We start from the raw sequence: 21,354 nt of genomic DNA on the forward strand, positions 1-21,354 counted from the left end.
GACGGGCAGATGCGTGCAAGGCTGACAATACAGAGAAGTGTGCAGCCGCAGTTGGGGTGGCGGGCGATCGTGCAGGGGCTCGCATTTCACTTTTTCTTTCTTCAAGGATATCACATTCAATTACCTTTTGGCATGGGGGCATTGTAGCAAGTGGGTTATTTCCCCACAGAAAACATACAAAAGTTGATGGTGTAGCAGCTCCTCATTGTTATAACTGATATAATGTTAAAACAAGTACCGTATTAAGTGAGTTTCACTGTATTTACAAAATAACTGCAGTGCTGGCTAGTTCAGCCGACAGCTCGAGACTCGGGAGCAGTTCATCTTCGTCAGGGCGCCCGCACGCATCGTCCAAAAGAAGCCCGCAATGGGCATGTAGCAATATTTTTTTTTTATTTATTTAGTCATACTGTTGGCCCGGAGGCCATTACAGAAGTGGGGTACAGTACAGAAAATAAAAAAAAATAACATAATGTACGTTATACACAATGCATGCAAATTGTAGATCAAATACTGTCTTTTTGAGCATACACTCATAAAACAACGGGAAACTAGTAACAGTACAAATACAACAGCAATATGATGCGAGCACGCACTCAAGCCCTTTTATGCACGAAGCAAACACTGCGCGCATGCATTGAAGTTCCGCATAGCTGTGGTATGCCACATAATGTAGCTACCACTTCGATACCACGAAGCTGAGGCTAACCTCATCCACTTTTCAACTTAACGCAAGGCAATTGGGCAGTCTGCTCTTGGTGCTTGATACATGATAACCACATATGTTTTGTTTAATGTTTTTTTTTTCGTTGGGGGATTGGTACTCTCAGCCTTGCTTATATTGCCCTATCATGCACCACTTCTTGAGCTCAGCTTTTGTCTTTGAGACCATCGTTGAGAATGTTCTAATACCTTTCCATTGGCCATCTTTTGCTTCCGTTATGCTTCCACTTCAACTTTAACTGCTGTAAATGCACAAACACCAGAGCGAAGAAAAAAAAAGTTGAAAATGGCTTTGCAATAGTAAGCAGAGATGCTTAGCTTCAAGAAATTTACATTATGAAGTGTACGGAAACAAACAAAATGAAAAAAAAAAAAAAAACACAGGAGGCTGACCTTGAGCTTTGGACATCTGTTGGCTAGCTGCATGACGGATGTGTTGGTAAGCTGCACTCCGGAAGCATCCAAGTATTCTAGGTTGGGACAGCGTGTTCCTGTTAAAGGGGAGGAAGTTGCACAATATTAGCAAGAAAAACAAGCTTAGTTTAGATGAAACAATGATGAAAAAGAAGCTTGTGCATCCATCAGTGAACAAGTGCTGCACACAGTTGTGACCACACTGCCCGGCAGTACTATCGCCAACCGCCACTGCCGCCAACCCTATCACGATAAGCATCTTCACTGATCTGCTTTACAGCGCGTGAGGTGCACTGCTGTTGGGTAAGTGTACTGGAGACTTCTAGTAGGCGATAACACAAACGTGCCACAGTTCCCTGCTGCAGGCAGCGCGATGTGAGCGTCACATTTTGTTACAGCGGCATCCGGCTTCGCCCACCAACTCGATTTCATTTTGGTTTCCCGTCACTGTCCTAAAACACTATGCAATAGGAATACAACAAAACACTTCTCGGGCCGCCCGTGCCCCAGCAGTTCGACGCGCGTCGGCGTCTCGTGCCGCAACGATTCAAGCAACGCTTCAAATTACGTAGACGTCAACTACAGTTGAGCCTGTGAAATTTTTTAGTTTCTTTGGATCGTATGTTTTCCTGGTTAGTATGTCGTTTTACATATTTTTTAAACATATGAATGAGCTTCTGCTGTACTATATAGCCTAAGGAAATTATGGAGCATGCCAAAAAGCTACAGCAGCTTCGACAGATTTAGCAATATGTGGATTGCATGGATTACTGAAATTTTGTACGCCAATGAGAATAGTTTGTCGCTACTGTAGTTTTGTCTTACTCAAGTTTAATGCACATGTCTTTTCTTGCGAAGCTTTCTGTAAAAAAATAGAGTTCATTAAAATGAAGTAAATATGATATATAGTGCTTAGCTAGTCACTAAACTTTGGGCTGTAAGAATTCACTATCTGAAAGTGAACGTTAAGACATACAGTACTAGCAAGCTTGAAGACACCCATGCACATTGCAGTCCTTTGCTTTGCCCCTTTCACATCTTGCTCCAGCCTGTTCGCACAACAAGACTGCTTTACAGTGCATTTGACAACGGAAGGGAGCAAATGCTGAATACTCACCAATGGCCTTAACTGCCTTGTGGTCGAGCATATGCGATGCTGTGGCCAAGTCCAGCCAGCGTAAGGATTCACCACAGCGGCTTAGAAGGGCTCGCAGGATGGTAATGGTTAAGGCTGCCATGAGAGAATTAACAACATATGTACCTATCATCAACACTTGCATCATGAGGTGGTCGGAAAAGTGCAACTGGCATCAAAAGGCTATGCACCGAGGAATGCAAGAGAAAGGTTAGTATTTCTGCAGCCTGGTACTATTAGGACTTCCTGCCTGCTCTAGTACTGCATACGCTCGAGAAAGGGCCACACATGTGTAAGAGTAATGTCCCCAAACTGACAGCCCTACACTTTAAAATGACGAAAGAGAACATCACTGTCTTGGATTCTGCAGGGCTTGCGTTGTCTGCAGACATTGCCGTGAAAAGCCTTTAAGTCATAGGCATACCTAAGGCCAGGGATGGCATGGAGAACGACAGCAACCACAAGTGTCCTACCTAACCAAACCTTAGCAGTGGAGATAGTGACAGCGGTAACTACTAGATGAGCACCAGGTGTGTGGCAAGCACGCATTAACAAATTATATGCATTATGAAAAGAATATTGTTCACTCCTTTGGTACAAAGGGAGCAGAAAAAGTGAACTGGAATGGCATGCCCCCATGTAAGGGCCACCACACCTTGTCAGGATAGCAAAAGAAGAGCAGTCCTTATACATGTATACAGTGTGAACAATTTCACTGGCCACAGTTACAAACTGCTAGGAAATTCAATGTTTGCTCAGGTCCTGCATAAGTAAACTTTTGATGTCAGCTGTACTTATAAGTTATCACGCCTAAGCTTACTTTGGCAGTTTGTAGCGATATGGATCAATTTGGCATGCATATTAATACTGGCCAAGATGCCCCTTTGCCGGAAATTTGTTAAGTTCTTTTTCCTTCTTTTCAGGTTATAGAGAATAGGCGTTCAGATGACTGATTGACAGTACTCAGCAATAAGAAGTGCACACATCTGCTCATTTGTTTGACTTTGTCCAAGGTTTAGTGATGGCAAACACATTTCTAAGACAAGTATGTGTGCGTTTGAGAGAATCGACGGGCACGTGAACGCGCAAATAAATCTGACCCTTTCTAGTGTTTATTACACTAAATATGGCAAATCAATTCTGCGGTATCTCGCAAGGTGGAGGAAGAAACTCGTATGGGTTTCCTTTGTAGCTTTGTGTTCCAATTGGGTGGATGACAATTTTTCCTTTCATGTATTGTAATGCTCTTACCACAAAAACCATTATAACCATATTGCTCAGAAGATTTTTATCTCCCTTATCACATTTGCACTATTTCCTTACTTAAAGAAGATCAGATGTAAGCAACAGTGGCGCATTAAATATATTGAAACGCTGATATCACAACCATCCTCCATTGTTCGTGTTCCTTTACGCAAGAGGACAACTTTAGACAAAGCTTAAAGAAAGCATAGAGTTTTACGAGTTTTAAGTGCAGTTGTCATTGCTCCAATGGTTACTCATACATTTTAAAGTGTAAAACTGTACCAGAGGAGAAACAAAAATATGGGGGTTCAAAAGGTGAAGAAAATGAACGAATGACGTCTTACGCTTTCCCTGGCTGATCGAGAAGACCCCCGTGAAAGAGAGCCTGCATTGGGCCCTCCAGAGGCGCTCAGCAAGTGCCTTCCATCGATGGCACACTACAAAATGAAGCAGGCAGGCAAGACAGTGAGAACAACACATTGTTCCGAGTAGCCCCAACCAAATTTAGCCAAATCCGACAAAGCTTGCGCTCTGTTTAAATTGAGACATCCACAAGACAGAAGAGCTCCGTAGCAACCCATTAAAAAAAAATTTTGCTCGATATCAAAGGCCAACTACACTGAAATTTCACTTTGACTAATTAGGTTACAAATCAGTAGTACAGTAGAACCTCGTTCATATGTTCCAAAAAAAAAAAAAAAAAAAAGAACGTGAGAAAAGACATACTAACTGGGAAAATTACGTACGATCCGAAGTAACTAAAAATGTGACAAACTCAACTATTGTTGACATTTGTGTAATATGAAGCATCACGCAGATCGTTGCGGCATGAGATGCCGAAAAGCGTCGAGCTGGTGGTGCTCTGGCGGCCTCGAGGCACGTTATGTTGTTTTCATATTGTATGGTGTTTTAGGAGGGTGACGGGAAACCGAGACGAAATCGAGCTGGTGGGCGATGCCTGATGCCGCTAAAGCAAAATGTGATGCACACACCGCGCCGCTTGCAGCAGGGAATGGCGGCGCATTTTGATTATCGCCTACCAAAAGCGTGCAGTACACTATCAATGGCGCTACGCACCCCACACTGTAAAACAGACAGGTGAAGATGCATATCGCAATAGGTTTGGCGGCGATAGCTGTGAATGCGGTGTGCTATGACCCGGGCAAAGATTTGGTGAAAAACGGAACAAGAAACTTGCGCGCTGTCGTTTTCACGTATGACGGGCGGCTATGTGCTGTTCTCGATCGCGCGCGCCTCGCACCTTTTCTTGTTCACGTGGGATCTAGTGGCTGGAAAACACATACGATCATAGTCTGCAGCAGGGTACGGTGGTGCGTTTTGGTTATCGCCTATTAAAAGCATGTGCTATGCTTCCGACGGCACCACGCGCTGTGCACAGATAGGCGAAGATGCTTATTGCAATAAGATTGGCGGTGATAGCTGTGAATGCTGCATGTGACCACCCCAGAAGATTTGCTGGTACCGAAATGAGAAACTAAGTGCGTGCCAGTGTTTTCACGTGAGAGACGGGCGGGCGAGTATTGCGGTGAAGCTGCTGCGGCAAGCAGCTATATACACTTCTCAATCGCGTGCGCCTCGCTCACTTTCTTCTTTACATGGGATCTAGCGGCCGGAAAATATGATCGCAGTTTGGCGATGTACTGAATGTTGGCGCCGAAAAATTGTGCTTTCCGGGAACATATGAACTAGTAACAAATGAGCGTAACTTTATTGGGTCATTTTTTTATTTCTTGATTGTGAACGTTGGCTCCAGGAAAACGTACGCAACGGGAACGTGTGAATGAGGTTCTACTGTATATACTGTCAAAACAGTTCTACAGCTGCAGTAGGGATGATAACTGTAATTTTCTTAATAACACACTTTAAGTAGCTGCTAAGTGGATGACGCAGGCACTTGGTAGTCAGCGGGTATGAGGTATGATGCAGGCCCCAGAACATGACTTCGAAGATGTGTTGCAAGCCGTGAGTACCTCTCGACCTCAGAGGTCACACCGAGGAACTGCACTGGTTCTCGACGTTCTGGTTTTGTGTCATTTCTGGCCAGCAATAGTGGTGGCACTCCTTCAGTTTTCAATACCGAAAACGTTTGATATTTTTGCTAGCTTTTTGCAACATATCTACTCATACTTCAAACAAAGTTTTGTGTGAAGGATACCTTATATATGCACTATCTGATATGTAGGTCTTCATGTTTAACCCATGGCTCTCAGTCCCCAGCAGCTGTGGAGCACCTGACCTGCAGGTCATGCAATGTGCAGGTTAGATAACCGTTGGACCATTAGGGTTACAGAAGTTGGAATCGGTTGCTGCAGGACAGGAGTAATTGGAGAGAGCAGGGAGAGGCCTTTGTCCTGCAGTGGACATACAATGTGCTGATGATAATGATGATGATGCAGTATTAAATTTAATTGCAGTTGACCTTTAAAGAGGCTCTGAAACACTCTTTAAGAAAGGTGTGGACTGTGTCTGGTACTGATAGGCATTATATTGCAGATCTCTTTTAAGAAAAGTTTTCCACTGTGACTTCCCAAGAGTTATGACCCATAGCACCCCGCAGTCGAGGCCTTCTGGCTTGCATTGGAAGGTACAAAACAGGGAAACTACACCTCTTTCAATGATGACGCGTGTCCTGATGTCAAGCCAGCCGAGAACCAAGAGTAGAACATCGTCCGGAAGGTTCTCCACATAGCTTGGCGATGTGAATGACGTCAGTGAACCTGCATCTGTTCCAACGTCTGACGCGATATCACCCCCTTCTCCATGACCATCTGGTTTATCCTTCAGCTGCATTTAGACACAAACATGAGATCCACTGATGCAAAACAGACCAAGATTAAAAGGCAATTGAGATCGGGTAGAGTACTTCCAGTTACCTACTAATGAATACACCAAGAATCTTAAGTACTTCATATGAATTGTTGCATTTCAAGTAGAAAGTAGTTATCTGTCTTCATGTGAAAACACAAATGGCAGTAACTGCAGGTGATGGAACTTTAGCTGTCTATGTGTATGGCAGTATGAGACTGGTGGGAAGAGACGGCAAACAAGCCACCTGCCTCCCCACTCCCCCCTTTGCACTGGACTTGCATGTAATGTTCCTTACATGCTATCTAAATATTGAACACATTCAGCATTTTTTGAAGTCTCAATTCCTCTGTATGATGACCCATCGGTGGGTCACTTGCCACATTCCTCTGGTGCATTGTGACCCACCGGTGAGTCTCCAGTTCCCTTTGAAACTTCCTAAAAGTGCAGACAGATGGTGTCACTACACGTAAAACCAGCAGCAAGAAATTTTCTCTCCTCCGGATTCTAGCAAAAGATGTCACTCGCACACTGCAGAAAAGCCCTGCATGGTCACAGAAGGGGAATAACTGGCAATGACCAAAAGGGCCACAGTCCCTTGAGCATACACACCTCAGCTGCTGGTGCCGTAACATCAGAAGCAGGAACTGTGGAAGACGCTTCCCAGAGGTTGTCGGAAGAAAACAGTTCTCCAATCCAGGAGTGGCATTCCTTGCATTCAGCCTCAGCTTCTGGCTCCTTTGAAGGCACAGCTGTCACTTTGGAGGCTTCACTGTGTGCGTCAGGTCTCAACACATCAGGTTGCACTAAATATTCAGGAAGGGACGGAAAAAGATTGCCAAATTAACAAAGAACCATTTAACAAGCTCTTGCTTGCACAAGGGTTACACATTCGGTATTGTATAAAAGTGGGACCTCATAACTCTCGTAGGAATTGTAGAAAGAGGACCCTAGAATACATATGCTTTTATATAAACATAATGAGTGTGTGACGGAAGAAAAATTAAAAAATTTGCAACAGTAATAACCTATTGTGTCTTCATTGATTGAGTGACGAAAGCCTGAAAGAGCAAAAGTTAATTCAACTGTGCCTGTTAAATTTACAATGACCAAAAGTTCGAAAAGGTACCTATGCATATTAAGCAGTGCTTTTAATTAAGCAATCTGATAACTGAAGCAATTTTGCATATGGTGTCAGGGTCGAATTGCTAGAAGTCAGTTGGAATACGGCTCATGCTTACGCCTGTGCACCACAACTTCGTCTGGTCTCTGCCCTTTCTTTCCTGCCTGCACTTGAATGATCTACATTTGATCTGGCACCTCTACCACTGAAACCCGTAAAATGCAAAGTTTGACAGCACAGTAATTGAAGCAAACAAGCAAAGAAAAATTCTGCCATGCTGCCGCAGCCCACCTGACAGTGTTGCCATAGCAACACAAAGGACTTCTAGTAAAGTGCCCGACAGAAACTCATCTTCACAGGTAAAAATTTCGTTCAGCAATAAAATTCAATACCTGACCAAGTCGGAAGGAACATTACACTGTTTTAAGTTCCTACAAAACCCTTGTTCACAATGGTACTTAAAAAATTAAATTGTGGGGTTTTACATGCCTTAACCACAATGTAATTATGAGGCATGCAAAAGTGTGGATTTATTTTGTCCACTTGGAATGCTACAATGTGCGCCTAAACCTAAGTACGCGAGCGTTTTGCATTTCGTCCCCGTCAAAATCCCTAGACGTCGAGCTCAGCAGCGCAACGTCGTAGTCACTGGGAGACGGCGTTGAGTCAACATAAAATGGCAGAGGTAATTGCAGGATGCTTTATAACGCGTTTCAGCATGTCACGAAATGAATTTGCGCAAGCAACGTTTAATCTTCTCGCTGTGCTGCTAAGAGTGCTCAGTGTAACATACTATATGACGAGCAATTTGAGGTCGAGCTGATAAGTTACACTCAGTGACCATAATCTCAATTTCCTACTACAGTCAAACACCTCTACAACGAATGCATCTGGAATGGAATTACTTGCGCAACGGAAAGAATTCGTGTGCCCTGGCCGAATGACCATCTCCAATGTGCATTGTGAACACCTCTACAGTGAAGACTATTCTAAAAAATCTGACTGCGCAGCAAAGAAATACAGGTGCCACCACATCTCTCCATAGTTGCCACAGAGTGGAAGGATCCGGACACTACAGTGGCTATGAAAGCCCCTCCCCCACTGTTTTCAACCAGCTGATGATCTTCTCAGAACTGACGAATGGCGACACTGTCGAGACCATCAAGAACGGGATGGAGCCGAAGGTTGATGAAGACTGCAGTGTTGAAGCGCCTGTAGACTAACCAAGAATTTTGACTTGGCAAGCATAGGACAACTTGACACTCTGCAGCCTGTATCTTGCATTACTCCCAAATTTTTGCCGCTGAGCATGCAGCAAACCTTCGTTGCCATAGTGTTGGCCACAGTTGCACATTCCGTCAAACTGAGTGCGCAGAAGAAAGAATTAGCAACTTAATTCACTAAGTATGTACAAATAGACTTTCGCTAAACAAAGATTTTCTTTAGCGGAATGTGCTTAGCCTGCTCAAGAGCGAGCGGTTCGGTTTGCTACCTTTAGAATGAAGTGACCTGTATAACGAAGGATTTGGGAGGTCCCAAGCACTTCGTTGCAGAGGTGTTCGCCTGTACTTTGTTGCATGTCCAGCATTTTCAATATGCTTGGCAATGGCCTTTGACTGTGTACGTCCTTTTGTTACCTTCTCCTGATGGTGTCAGAGGACTCCTTGCATATTTGCATTTTTATCACTGTATAGAGACTTGTACTTGGTGCACATGATTATACATATGATGCCAGGGAACCTTGAAAAATGTACAGCATTTTTCACATTCACAAATGATCACAGTTGACAACACGGACCACATCAACAGATAACTTGGTATCTGTGCCTTACAAAATTTAAGTGTTAATGATGAGAACGAGTGCCAGCCACAAACCAGCAAATGGTGCAAATTATGCCTGCCATCAATAGATGGTACTGCTCATGCATCTTCCCCTTCATTCATGAAGCAGGCAATACTTGTTTAAGGGCTCATTCTCACCGGCAACTTAAGTCATGCAACCGATTGTGACTGGTGACCAAAACCAGACTCAGGGCGATGTTCCCACTAGCAAGTGCGGCTGGTCAGTCACCACACTGAAATACCTAGTGATATACATTTTATGTATGCAATCCCACAGCCCCGTAAGATAAGCGTCAGCGTGTACAGATGTCCTGCTCCGGCGCATCTGAGTAGTTCAGCAGTTTTGCAACTACAGTCGCGCTACTGAAAAATTGAGCAGCAAGCGACTGGCCAAAAATGATTGCTCTTTGAGAAAAGTGACCATTTACGACCAACTGTTATCACTGTTATCTTTCCTGCAGCCAGCAACTTGATTCTCTTCACTTATTTTGTAGTTCTATGAAGGCACGCTTTTGTCTCTTCTGAAGCTATAATAAAAGAAATTGTTATGGGGATGGCACAGGAGCTGCAACAGGTTTCAAATTAGAGAAAAGTAACAGCAATAACAGACAACTTACCAGAATCGCACTTGACACTCCCTTGCTGCTTGGGCTTTGCTCTCCCCTAAAATTCAAGATCAAAAAGCGGTCAGAGGGATGCAAATGTTGAACTACTACTCAAAGCAGCACAGTCAAAGCTTGCAATGAGTAGTGTAGGAAGTCGAGAATAAAAATTACTTGTGGTGCCAGAAGCTAGGTGATTAATGGTCTAAAAGGATTAAGTTTGCACGCTGACCAAACTTTCAAGTTAATGTGCAGTCTTTGTCAAATGTCTCAAAGCCACACACGTTCGACGTCATGGGTGTACCATTGCAGCCCCCGTAACTTTCGTTGCTCCGAAGTCCCAGCAATTTCACTTTCGCGGCAGCCCCAGCCGATCAATGACGAGCTGGGGAGAGCTCGCAGCTAGAGCACAAGAATTTGACTTTTTCTTGTTTACCTTTGTCGGCGCAGGCTTTTCACTCATTGTTGTCGTGACGGCTGCTCCGCACTCTTGCAGCCGTCGACCCGTTTGGCCGTGGTCACTGAGACGCCCCGGTTTGCCTCTTCAGTTCGCTTTTGTGCGCAGCCCACTTCGTTATGCAAGAGCTGGAGAAGTAAGAAAAATAAATAGCGAAATTCCGGCAGGCTTTAGCACTACAAACACAAAAATGGAAAGATTGTCGTTGATACTAGCTGCACCGATTAGATTACGACCTTAGTCTCAATGTGCGACTCTGTGACGACTGGTCAAACATGAATGTTTCAGCGATACGCTGACATAGTCATATCTTTACGAACACCAGTGCTCTATTTAGAGCACCGCGTGTTGAAAATTTCTTGCTAACTTACCTTCAGCGGTGTTTACTTTCAAGGTAGCGGTTGCAAATGACGAATCGTAAAGCAAAGCAGAATGATGCACCAGAATTATTACAAGGCTCTCTGCTGACCGAATGTGTGCATCACCAAAGATTAAGAATGTTGACCCGAAATGACAGAGCCATGCATGGGACCCATTCGCTAATTGAGAACACTGTCAACGCTTGCTAGAAACGCACGCCAACTTCGCGCTACCAGCTGAGATGTGGTTGCCAGCATTCGTTCTGAAGTCGCGATGATAATAATAATTTTTTTTTAAACTTAAGAAACACAGCAACGCAGTGGCTAAACTACCTACTGCGTCTAAAATTTTAAGCTACCCACTTAAAAGCAATGTTTATAAAGCACAAACATATTAGCATTCATTGAATATTTACTTTCGTTTTGTTTTCTTCAGTACGTGCCGTACGTGCGCACGGCTGCCGCGGTTCCGTAATCGTGATTCCTTGCTTCTTAAAAAACATGGAGAAAAGAAGCCATAGAGCATACCATAGAGTTTCATAGAATAATTATGAAAGAAACAAAATAGGACAGATCCTGACTTTACGTTTTCGAAGCCGGAAAAGCAGCCACGCAGCCATATTGAAGTGCCATCACCCATTGCGCTTCCAATCAGTTCGCCGGAACGCATAGGCGCGAGCTTTGAACTTGCATTACTACGATCCGCCGGGAGTGTGTGCTGCCGACGCGCGCCAGAACACAGCCTAAGGAACTTCTGTAGGAGTTTTAGTGGAGCAGACACGCTCCTGTGTTTTCCCGAGGCACGTTGAAGAAGAAGACGAAGAGACGCACCGTGATTACTTGAGTGTCTGTGTTGCTGGCTGACACTCACACTCAATAGACCCTAAACCCGACTTTCAAGCTTACAGACCACGCTCCAAAGTCAGCTTGTCTCGCGAACAGGATGTGCTGTGAGAAAGACAGGGTAGAAAATTCTTATGTCACTTTTCAAAGGTCTAGAGCAGCATCGAGAGCTTCAGCAGCGCGGTTGCTATGACAACGATGACGTTTGGGGTTCCAGTCCCAGTGCTTCTTCGTAAAAAACAGCACTTCCGCCAGACTTTCTCCAACACGTCCGTGCTGGCCGGGGCCTCTCCTACGCTTTCCTGCCTCCAAGTTAAAAAAAAAAAAATTGGCACTCATAGTTTGTAAATAAAAATATGTTTGCGCCCTTTGGGGCTTATCTTGTCCCACACCAATAATCGTCATCTATCTTGCCCGCATTTCCTTGCGTTAACGCTGCGCGCCCGGTACTTTCAGGTCATCCAAAAATACATTTTGCTGGGCTAGTTGGATCATATTACTGAGTAGTTTTCTTGTTTAGTTTTTTTTTCTTCTATTGCTGAGTATGTAACCTCGCCCTCATGCGATGCAGACAAGCTTTAAGAATCAATTGGTTCGACTGTCTTCCGCTGGGTTTCTCCGTGCGCTCATTACTGCCGTTGTCGAGTCGCTCCTCCAGAAATTCAAGAACGACAAACACAACAGAAGGGCTGAGCAAGCGCAGAAAACGGTGAGGTCACCGGTCTTACCTTATATGCACCGTGTAACCCACAACTTAAAGAAGGTTGCAGGCAGACATGGGGTGCTAGTCTTATTCTCTGCGGCACGCAAGCTCGCCCAGCTCTTTCCTCGCATTATTTCTGATGGTAGCCAGAAACGTGGTTGTTGTAAAGTACATGCCACGTCGTACACAAGATGTGCTACCGGAGTCGTGTACGAGTTTCCACTGTCTTGCGGTAAGACATATGTCGGTCAGACTGCAGGCGATGCGTAACTGAGCGTACGCGGGAACATGGGCTGTCACTGAAAGGTAAAGACGGAGCACATATTTGCCTAAGCACTGCAATTAGCATCCGTGTGAGTCACGACTGGAGAAGATACGGATTCTTGGAAGAAGCAGGGGCACCACGGCACGCGGCCGTTTGTGCTGAGCTTTCGTGGCGGATGGACGTGCTTTTTAGGGCTCCGCGGCGTCGACGCAATCGTAAGTTTTTGTGCATGCTTCGAGCTTGCTTCTGGTTTTGATTTGCTCATTTGTTTAGCCTTTAAATAATAATTGGGTAGTTTTCTTTTCTTTCTTTCTTCTTTGTCTTTATTTGTCCCTCTTTTTTCCGTGCGCGCGGGCGTGTTTCGTGTACATTTGGTTTTGCAGAATAGTCAGAGCGTCCTTTCGCGCCACGTGCTGCAACACGGGCGACCGGGTGGGACATTAATTCTTTAAATAGTAGTTTGGAAGTGGCAAGACTAACAGCTATTAGTGGTTTTACTATGTATGTGTTGGTAGGTAAATGGGAGCACGTGGCCGCGCGGTTGAACACTTGCGAAAACGTGGCAGAAACGTGGTGGGACGTTAAGCCCTTACAGCCTTTAAATAGTAGCTTGGAAGTTGCAAGACTAATAGCTATTAGTGGTTATACCGTGTGTGTGTGTTGGTAGGAAAGTGAGAGCGTGGCCGCGTGAACATGTGCGAAAACGTGCCATTCCTTAAGTCTGTGCGGCATTGATTGCTTTTAAATGGTTGGTGAGAATTACTTTGCGATATTTTGAGAATTCAGATCCTCTATGTATCGGTTTTTGCTAGAAGGCACGTGCTCTGCATTGTTATGGTAATATAGCATTATAGTATTTGCAGTGGAAAAAGCCGGGCAAGAAAGCCGGGAAAGCGTGAAGTGTGCGCGGGGTCCCTCAAGGCAGATGAGGGTACGGATGAGAATGGAGAGGGAATCTAGTCAATCGGCACACACTGTGATGTCGATGCGAGGCTGAAGAAAATTGAGGCTTTCCAGGAAGAGCTTGTCAAACAGGTTGAAGAGCTCAAAAATGAGCTAAATAGAGAGCGTGATGCACGGAAGGTAGTGGAAAAAAGACTTGAAGCAGCCGAGGAAAAGCTGAACAGGGCCGCCATTGCGAACGAGAATCGTCGTGACAATGGAACGCCGTCCCCCCAAGCGACAGGAGAGGGAGTGTCAGCAAAGTACGTGGAATGCGGACAACGTGGTGACAGGTTAGCAGGAAAGAGCGTCACCTACTTTGAGGCCGCCACGCGGAAAAAGCAGGAGCGCGTGGATCAATGCCCCTTGTCAAGCCCGAATCACGCGGAAAAGGACAAAGGGAAGCAGGGAGGGGTAGGAAGAGTGAAATGGTGATTATCGCCGGCGACTCAAACCTGGGTAAGTGCTCAGAAGCAATTGTGGAGAGGGTGAAAGGTGATAAAATAGTGGCGGTAGGGACAATTCCGTGCCGGACGTTGGGTTCTGTGATTGAGCGAGCAAAAGCAAAGCTCGCGGAAAATGCCCACGTGCGCAAACTTGTCATAGAGCAGGTGGGCTAAATGACGTCTTAAACAGGAAAGGGACAGGACTAGCCCAGCGCTTGGCGAAGGGGGTGGACGACTTGCGCGAGCTGTCCCCTCAGGTGCAGATCGTGGTGTGCACGGTGCCGGAGGTGCCTGTACGTGACAGTCACATACAAAGAGCCATAGTGGCTGCTAATGAGGCGATATGGAAAATGAGCCTAGATAAAGGCGGCGAGGTAGTCGAAGTAAACAGGGAAGTGAGAAGGTGTGGTGGTTTTCAACGAGACGGCATGCACACAGGCTTGCACGAGGAGTGGGCTGGTGAATTGGTGGTCGCGCAGTTGCTTTTTTAGGGGGCCCACGGGCGCTCAGGAGGCCAGAGTAGGCAGTAATGAAGAAGGTCCCCTAAGGGAACCTCAGAATAGCATCGCCGTCAATAGCAGAAAAAGGAGGAAAGCAAGAAAGAGAGCTCGCCATGCAATAGGCTACATAAACATGCAAGGTGGCAGAAGAAAGGAAAAGTGGGCAGAGATTGAGGAGCAGTTAAATAGAGAACAAATAGGGGAGTATGCGGTTACAGAAACGCACCTTAGAGATTCGGAAGAGCCGCCAGTGACTGAGAATTATGTTTGGGAAGGGTGCAACAGAACTAAGTCTGAAAGAAAGGGAGGGGGAGTCGGAATGCTCATCCACCAGGGAGCCAAATGGAAAAGAGTAAATTCAACATGTGCAGAGCATCTTTGGTTATCAGGTACAATGAGTGCGAAAAAAACTCGGCAAGAGCTACTGAATGATCTGCAGGAATGCAAGAAAATCGGACCGGTACAGTATTCCCCAATGAGAGAGCAAGAACAGGTGACCGGATGTTCTACCCGTAACGCTAATGCCGTGCAGCGCGCATTTGAGGAACCATCGAGCAATGAGCGCCAGGCGACTGACACTGAGAGTGGCGCAAGCACCTCATTATGAGATGAAGGAGAGAGAGAAGAGGGCGCAAAAGCATTGGGGCCGCACTCTAGTAATCACACGTCAATTGAGGAGCAGCAGCAATCGGATAGTCGGGATACTGTAGGGGCGGATAATGTAGGCGACAGCGAGCAACTTCGGCCAATCCCAATCACAGAAAGTTCTTTCGCGAAAGAGCAGGAAGATGAGTCACTGGCCGATGCTTGTCGTCATGCGAAAGAGGGGTCGCACGGCATGGTAATTGATGGTCCATTGCTTTATCACAGGGAGAAATTAGATGGGAAACAGTGCCTCCAGTTGGTAGACCCAAAGTCGCGCCAAGCCGAAGTCTTAGAGTTAGCGCACGACGAACGACTTTGCTGGGGTCACTTCTCAGAAAAAAGAAGACAACAAAGCGTATTAAAGGGGTCTTCTTTTGGCCATCATTGGCGCCTGATGTGAAACGTCCCTGTCAGAGTTGTCATGGGTGTCAGGTTCATGCGCGTAAGCTGAAAACTAATCGGGCGCCCATAACGCCCCTGAACAGACCGCAGACACCGTTTGAGGTAATTTCCTTGACTGCATAGGCCGCCTTGAGCCGTCTTCGTCACGGGGTCATAAATATGCTTTAAGTGTAGTGGATCTTTGTACTCGATGGGCAGAAGTGATTCCAGTGCAAGCTTTAACAGCCAAGGCAACTTGTCAAGCTTTAGTAGACGTGTTTAGTCGATGTGGAACGCCAGAACTGATATGTAGCGACTAAGGGACAAATTTCACCGCTAAATTAACCACGTAGCTGATTCATAGATTAGGTGTAAAGATGAGGTTCGCGACGCCTGACCACCCGCAAAGTAACGGTATCGTTGAACGCTGGAACGGTACTTTCAAAGGTATGCTGCGTCACGTAATCGGAACGCACTGAAGAGATTGGAACCGCTACGTACCTTGCTTGCTGTGGGCGTATCGCGAAGTGGCGCATGACATCACTGGGAAGTCACCATTCGAACTAATGTATGGTCGCGCACCACATGGGCCCCTCGGCATTCTTAGTAAATCGTGGAGTGGTGAATAGACCCCTCCGATAGGGCTAAGCAAACCATCAGCGGTGTATCTAAAGCGAGAACCGATGAGCAAGGCTTCAAAAGTTGTAAATGAGCGTAGCAGCGAAATGCAGTAACTTTATACACAGAAGTATAACCTGCGCTCTACCCGTAAAGAGTTTTCGGCAGGGGACTGCAGGTCCTCGTCATGCAAAGTGAGGGCGTCAGCAAACTGCAACCGAAGTAGCAAGGACCTGTAGTCGTCAAAGAAAGAACGCGGACCGACAGCTACGTTGTAGTGGATACTGCGGGTGCTGAGAGGCTGGTCCATGCTAATAAGTTCCGACAGTATTACGTGCGAGCTAGTAATGTAGGTGTGGCATTCGAGGCCGACGCAGAGTTTGGGAACATCGAGATGACACCGCACGCTACCAAGCTGTGTGGCTAAATTCATGTAGCTGACACTGATCCCGTCGCTGCTGTTGAGTGTGCTCTGGGGGACCTCGGGGCGCACAGAGTGGGTCTCGCGTGTTGGGACAATCACGGTGCGGACTGGTGACCGCGATGACACTATGCCACAGGACAATTGGGACTCCATCCTGTTCATGTGCCTTGTGTTAGAGGAGTCAAACCTACGCGAACTTATTAATACTGTTAATTGCAGCGCGGAGTGTGTCATAATTGTTTTTGCATTGGTAGGATGGCGAAACTTCTGCTTACTAATGCGAGTGTGAAGTCTATGCCATTATAAGCATAGTCATGCGTTTCTCTTGACATCATTACACGAGGTTATCCTTAGGTGTGCGAAATGAAGATTGCGCCCGTGTGAAGAAGGGCTTGATTTAATTTTTGTGCGAGTTATTTTGTGTTTTTTATCATGTTACGTGGACATCGAGTGTCCAGTAACACTCTTGAGGAGGGAGGAGTCAGTTTGAGGTTAGGGAGTTGACCTTGGTGTTATTTTGTGGCCCAGTTTAGGCGACTACAGCAAAGCGCAGGACGAATTCACACCTGCTGTATCTTCTTCGTTATTTGGGAGAGGGAAAGTACGCTCAATTCTGCAGCCCATATGGGAGCACGGCGCAGGGTAATGGGGATGGGGGCGGGGGATGAAAAATGACGGAATAGAGGGAGAAAGGCAGAGTAGGTTTCAGGCAGCACACGTCGGCATCATCCAGGGGCGATGGCCGGCGCGCGAGGCAGAGGCCCATGGGAGGCCGAAGTCTAGTGGCGATCTAGGAGCCCGTTTGAGTATACATCTTCAAGCAGGCTTGCCAGTGCTGGAAGGTGATAGCGGGCCGGGAAGAGTAGGTGTGTTTCTGAGGTAGCCGGGAGTCCATACCGTCGGTAGGTGGCAGAGACTGGAGCGCGCTCCTGGGCTAATGCAGGACAGGTGCAGAGTAGGTGCTCGATGGTCTCGGCGTCACAGCACCGTCTGCAGGCCAGCGAGGCGATGCGTCCCTTGACATGAAGCCTAGCTGCCGTCCACACAGAGCCCGTGCGCAGACGAAGGAGAGTGGAACGGTCCCGGCTACCCTGTTATCCGGATGGCTGGAAGTGAGCAGCTGTTTTAGTCGCTGCCTGGAGAATTCCGATGCTGCGACTGCTCTGGTGAGTGCAACGGTTGGGTGGTGGGCGGCCTTAGCAAGAACATCCGCCTCCTCGTTTCCGGCGATCCCTACGTGGGAAGGCAGCCAGTGGAAGGAGATGGCTACCACCACTGCAGAGAGGGCCGATATTTTTGCTCTCAGGAGGGTCTCAGTGACTCCGTGTCGATGGTGATCGGAGAGTGTCTAAAGAGCCGGTCGTGAGTCACTTAGCACCGCCACTGGTTTAGTCGGGGGGTCCTCAGCCAGGAGGTCTGCAGCTAGGTGGAGTCCAGCTAGCTCAGCTGCTGTGGAGCTCGCGCGAAAAGGAAGTTGGCACTGCCTGCTCCAGCCCTCAGATGGGATGGTACAGGCCGCCGCTGTGGAGCCATTGGAGAGCACGGAGCCATCCGTGTACACGAGCAGCCAGGAGATTGCCAGTAGCAGCCTGTTGTAGTGCTGCTGCTGGCATCCGGCGCTTTGATGCTCCATTCAGGGATAGGTGCATCTCTGGAGGTTGCTCGTGTGGCGGAGATGTGACCATGGGCACTGGTCGCTGCACAATCAACTCCTCGTAGAGCTGACAGAGCTCCCCCCCCCATGCGAGATAGCGGCTGGCTCCGCAGTCGGCAGAGCAGAGCCCCACCATCTGGAGCACGGTGCAGACGGTCAATGTGCCCAAGGGCACGCTGGAGCATGTGCAGCGACAATGGCCATTCGCCAGCCTCAGCCAGTGTGGCAGCAATTCGGGAGTGCTTGGGGAGACCGAGGATGCTCCTTACTGCGCTCCTGTGCAGTCTCTCGAGCTGCTGCTTCCTGGCTGGAGATAGTAGAACCAGCTGCAGGGCATATAGCAGGATGGATGTGGCCACAGCTTGGTTCATCCGCAGCGCTCACTTGACGGTGCAGCCCCGACCACGCTGCTGCATCTTGCTCACTGCCCCCTGGACTCTTCGGACTTTGGAGGTGACAGCCTTGGCAGTAGGAATCCAGAAGAGCCGATGATCAATGGTTAGGCCCAAATATGTGACCTCCCGCTTCTATGGGACGGTGGTGTTTGCAATGCGCAGCTGTTTCACGTAGTGGCGTGCGGAGGCCAGCGGGTGTACAAGTAGTGCCTCTGTCTTTGCCTGGGACACGGAGAGGCCAATGTCACCGAGGAAGAAGATGACCGCTTCTAATGCCCTCTGTAGAGAGCCCCGGATGGCAGCGATGCTTCTCCTGGGTCCTCGTATCCACAGCGCCACGTCATCTGCGTAGACAGCGCAGCAGACTGGGTAGCGGCTGTCAGCCGGTAGTGCTGCTGCGAGTCCTGCCAGAGCCAGGTTCAATAGGAAAGAGCTCAGCACTGATACCTGCGGGACACCGGTGGTGATGTCTCTGGGATCGCTGAGCACCTTGCCTACCCGCACACGAAAGCTCCGGCACACCAGGAAGGCAGAGATGGAGCCCCGCAGTCCAGTGCAGCCTCGATCACCTCGTGCGGTAGCCGGTCAAAGGCACTCTGGACGTCCAGGAGCAGCAGCATGGCGACGTCCCCACTGCCCCTGGCATCCTCTAGGGTGGCCACCACATCTGCGATGGAGTCCGCCGTTGAGCGCTTGTGCCTGAAGCCAGATTGCTGTTCTGCAAAGTACTTCAGCTGGGCAGCTACCCCTTCGAGCCGTGATAGGGCCATCTTCTCCATCACCTCGAATGCTGCAGAGGTAAGGGAGACTGGCCTGTAGGAGGACAGTGAAGTCGTAGGCTTCCGTCGCTTCAGCAAAGGCACCACCACAGCCACCAGCCAGCTCTCAGGCAGGGCCCCAGTGCTCCAGGAGGAGTTGAACTGCTCCAAGAGTCGTACCCGTTGTGGCTCTGCAAGGTTACGCAGCATCTGGCAGGTTATCCCGTCGGCTCGTGGAGCACTCCATCGTCGTGTGAGAGCCAGCGCCGACTCGACGAAGCACGCAGGTGGGTTCGGCGAAGAGGGGACGCGGGAAACACCCACGCGTGGAGAGAAAACGGATTAGTGGCTGCGCCGTAGAAAAGGCACTAAATCTGCACCCTGCAAAAGGGTAATCTGCAAAAGGGTAGACGGCTCGAGCTGAAGGGGAACGTTCGGGGAGACGGGCGTGAAGATGAAAGGTAGGGGGTGCTTGAGGTCACCGCCACCACTAATGCCCATGCGCTTCCCAAACGTCCCGTCGACCGTCTCGGTCACGGAAATTGGGCGATACGACACTGCACAGCCGATTTCATGTTTGGCATCCGCGTGCGCCTTCTGAGAATGCCACTGAAAACGGCGGTAGCTTTACCACCACTTAGCCGGCTACGACCGAGGGATGCTTTTGTGTGCGATCGCCATCGGGTCCCAATTATGGTGTTTGGATTTCAAGCGAACCGGTCCACAGCTGCACGGGAGACAGAGTTTTCTCACTACTGGCATGGCAGCACGCTGTCCGGCAGATATGCAGTCAATAATCCGTGGTTTCATGGAAACATTCAAGCATCTTGCATGGCGGCCGCTTGCAGGTGAAAAGAGGACATCAGGGGCCGATACCAACACCCTCTAGAGCACTTAAGGCCTTCTGGCTGTACCCTCTCCCCTTGAGCTGCGTCACACAAAAGAGGCCCACATAGAAGTTCTGTGCAGCGTGTTACGAAGCTACGAGCGCCGCACCTGTGTTGAAAATGAGAAGCGGAAGACCGAATGGGCGATGACGGCGATAACAATTCGATTAGTTCCGGGAACCCTGCCGCTCCTTGGATATCTTCGGGGTTATAAAAGTCCTGGCATGCTGCGAGATGCTTATTTTCTGGACGTGAACCGTGCATGTAGTCTCTGCGCTTGTGCTGCGATTGCGGTTGTGTACCGCAAGCCTTAATTGTCGCGGAATGTGAATTCCGTTCATGCCAGGATATGCCTAATAAGTGCTGCGTGCCCAATTGCCGGAGCAATTACAGATCGGGGCCGAAAAATCATGCATTCATGTTTCCGCAAGATCAATGACAGAATATTGGGTGCCAATGCTAAGGCAAAGTAGAAAAAAAGCTGGAATTTTGCGGAATAAGGCAGGTGTTTCTTTGTAAATAGTTGCACGAATATTTTGCATCTCCATTGCTAAACTCATTTGAGGTGTTGTAAATATGTGGACTGCGCTACTGTATATAATAATGCCTCAAAAGCGAAGTTATTCGTTTAGAGCCTAATCTAGAGTGGAATAAATACATGTGTCCCGAATGTGAAGAAGGGCACACCAGTGAAGTTGTCATGATATGTGTTATGTTGCAGTGCTAACATTTGTTGAGGAACTTTTGTGGTCGCATGAACGGCGAACTCTTTGGCGCCGATGATAAATCAAGGCAAAGAAGCTACGGATACGTTGCTTGGTCGAAGGTGTTTGTTTGACATTTGACATAGTCGAAAAGCAATCTTCGGACTCAGCTCCAATAGGCGCTGCCGCTCATAAGGCGACAGGGTGGAGCTGACGTCGACAGACAAAGGCGTCGCGGGCGGGATGGTCGTTTCTTGTAGAGCGAAACAATCTTTTACTCTGGGAGATGTCGTCGCAGTATGAAATTGCGGTACCCTTCTGGATGAGACGGCGTTCATTGCTGAAGTTCGTGAGAAGGATTTCCGCATGTCCATGAGTCATGTAGAGTACGCCTCTAGCAATGGAAACGCTTTGCGTGAGCAATAGTGCAACGATTTGCTTCGCGATCACATCCCCATTGTAG

The 21,354-nt window shown here is 47.9% G+C and overlaps 1 protein-coding gene across 3 annotated transcripts in view; it reads right to left on the reverse strand.

The window, feature by feature from the left end:
- Nucleotides 1-10,958, reverse strand: part of LOC126539553 (putative RNA-binding protein EEED8.10) — a 71,005-nt gene extending 60,047 nt beyond the window's left edge. For all 3 annotated transcript variants that reach the window (XM_055075003.2, XM_055075000.2, XM_050186437.3), the window contains exons 1-8: nt 10,739-10,958; nt 10,347-10,495; nt 9,926-9,971; nt 6,956-7,149; nt 6,145-6,322; nt 3,862-3,954; nt 2,255-2,368; nt 1,117-1,214 (exon numbers count right to left, since the gene is read on the reverse strand). In XM_055075003.2, coding sequence (XP_054930978.2) covers nt 1,117-1,214; nt 2,255-2,368; nt 3,862-3,954; nt 6,145-6,322; nt 6,956-7,149; nt 9,926-9,971; nt 10,347-10,373 — 750 coding nt within the window. In that variant the 5' untranslated portion in view covers nt 10,374-10,495; nt 10,739-10,958. The remainder of the gene's footprint in view (nt 1-1,116; nt 1,215-2,254; nt 2,369-3,861; nt 3,955-6,144; nt 6,323-6,955; nt 7,150-9,925; nt 9,972-10,346; nt 10,496-10,738) is intronic.
- Between the last annotated feature and the right edge of the window lie 10,396 nt (nt 10,959-21,354).

Source organism: Dermacentor andersoni, chromosome 3 (genome assembly GCF_023375885.2).
Source record: "Dermacentor andersoni chromosome 3, qqDerAnde1_hic_scaffold, whole genome shotgun sequence".
In the NCBI taxonomy this organism is placed as follows: Eukaryota; Metazoa; Arthropoda; class Arachnida; order Ixodida; family Ixodidae; genus Dermacentor; species Dermacentor andersoni.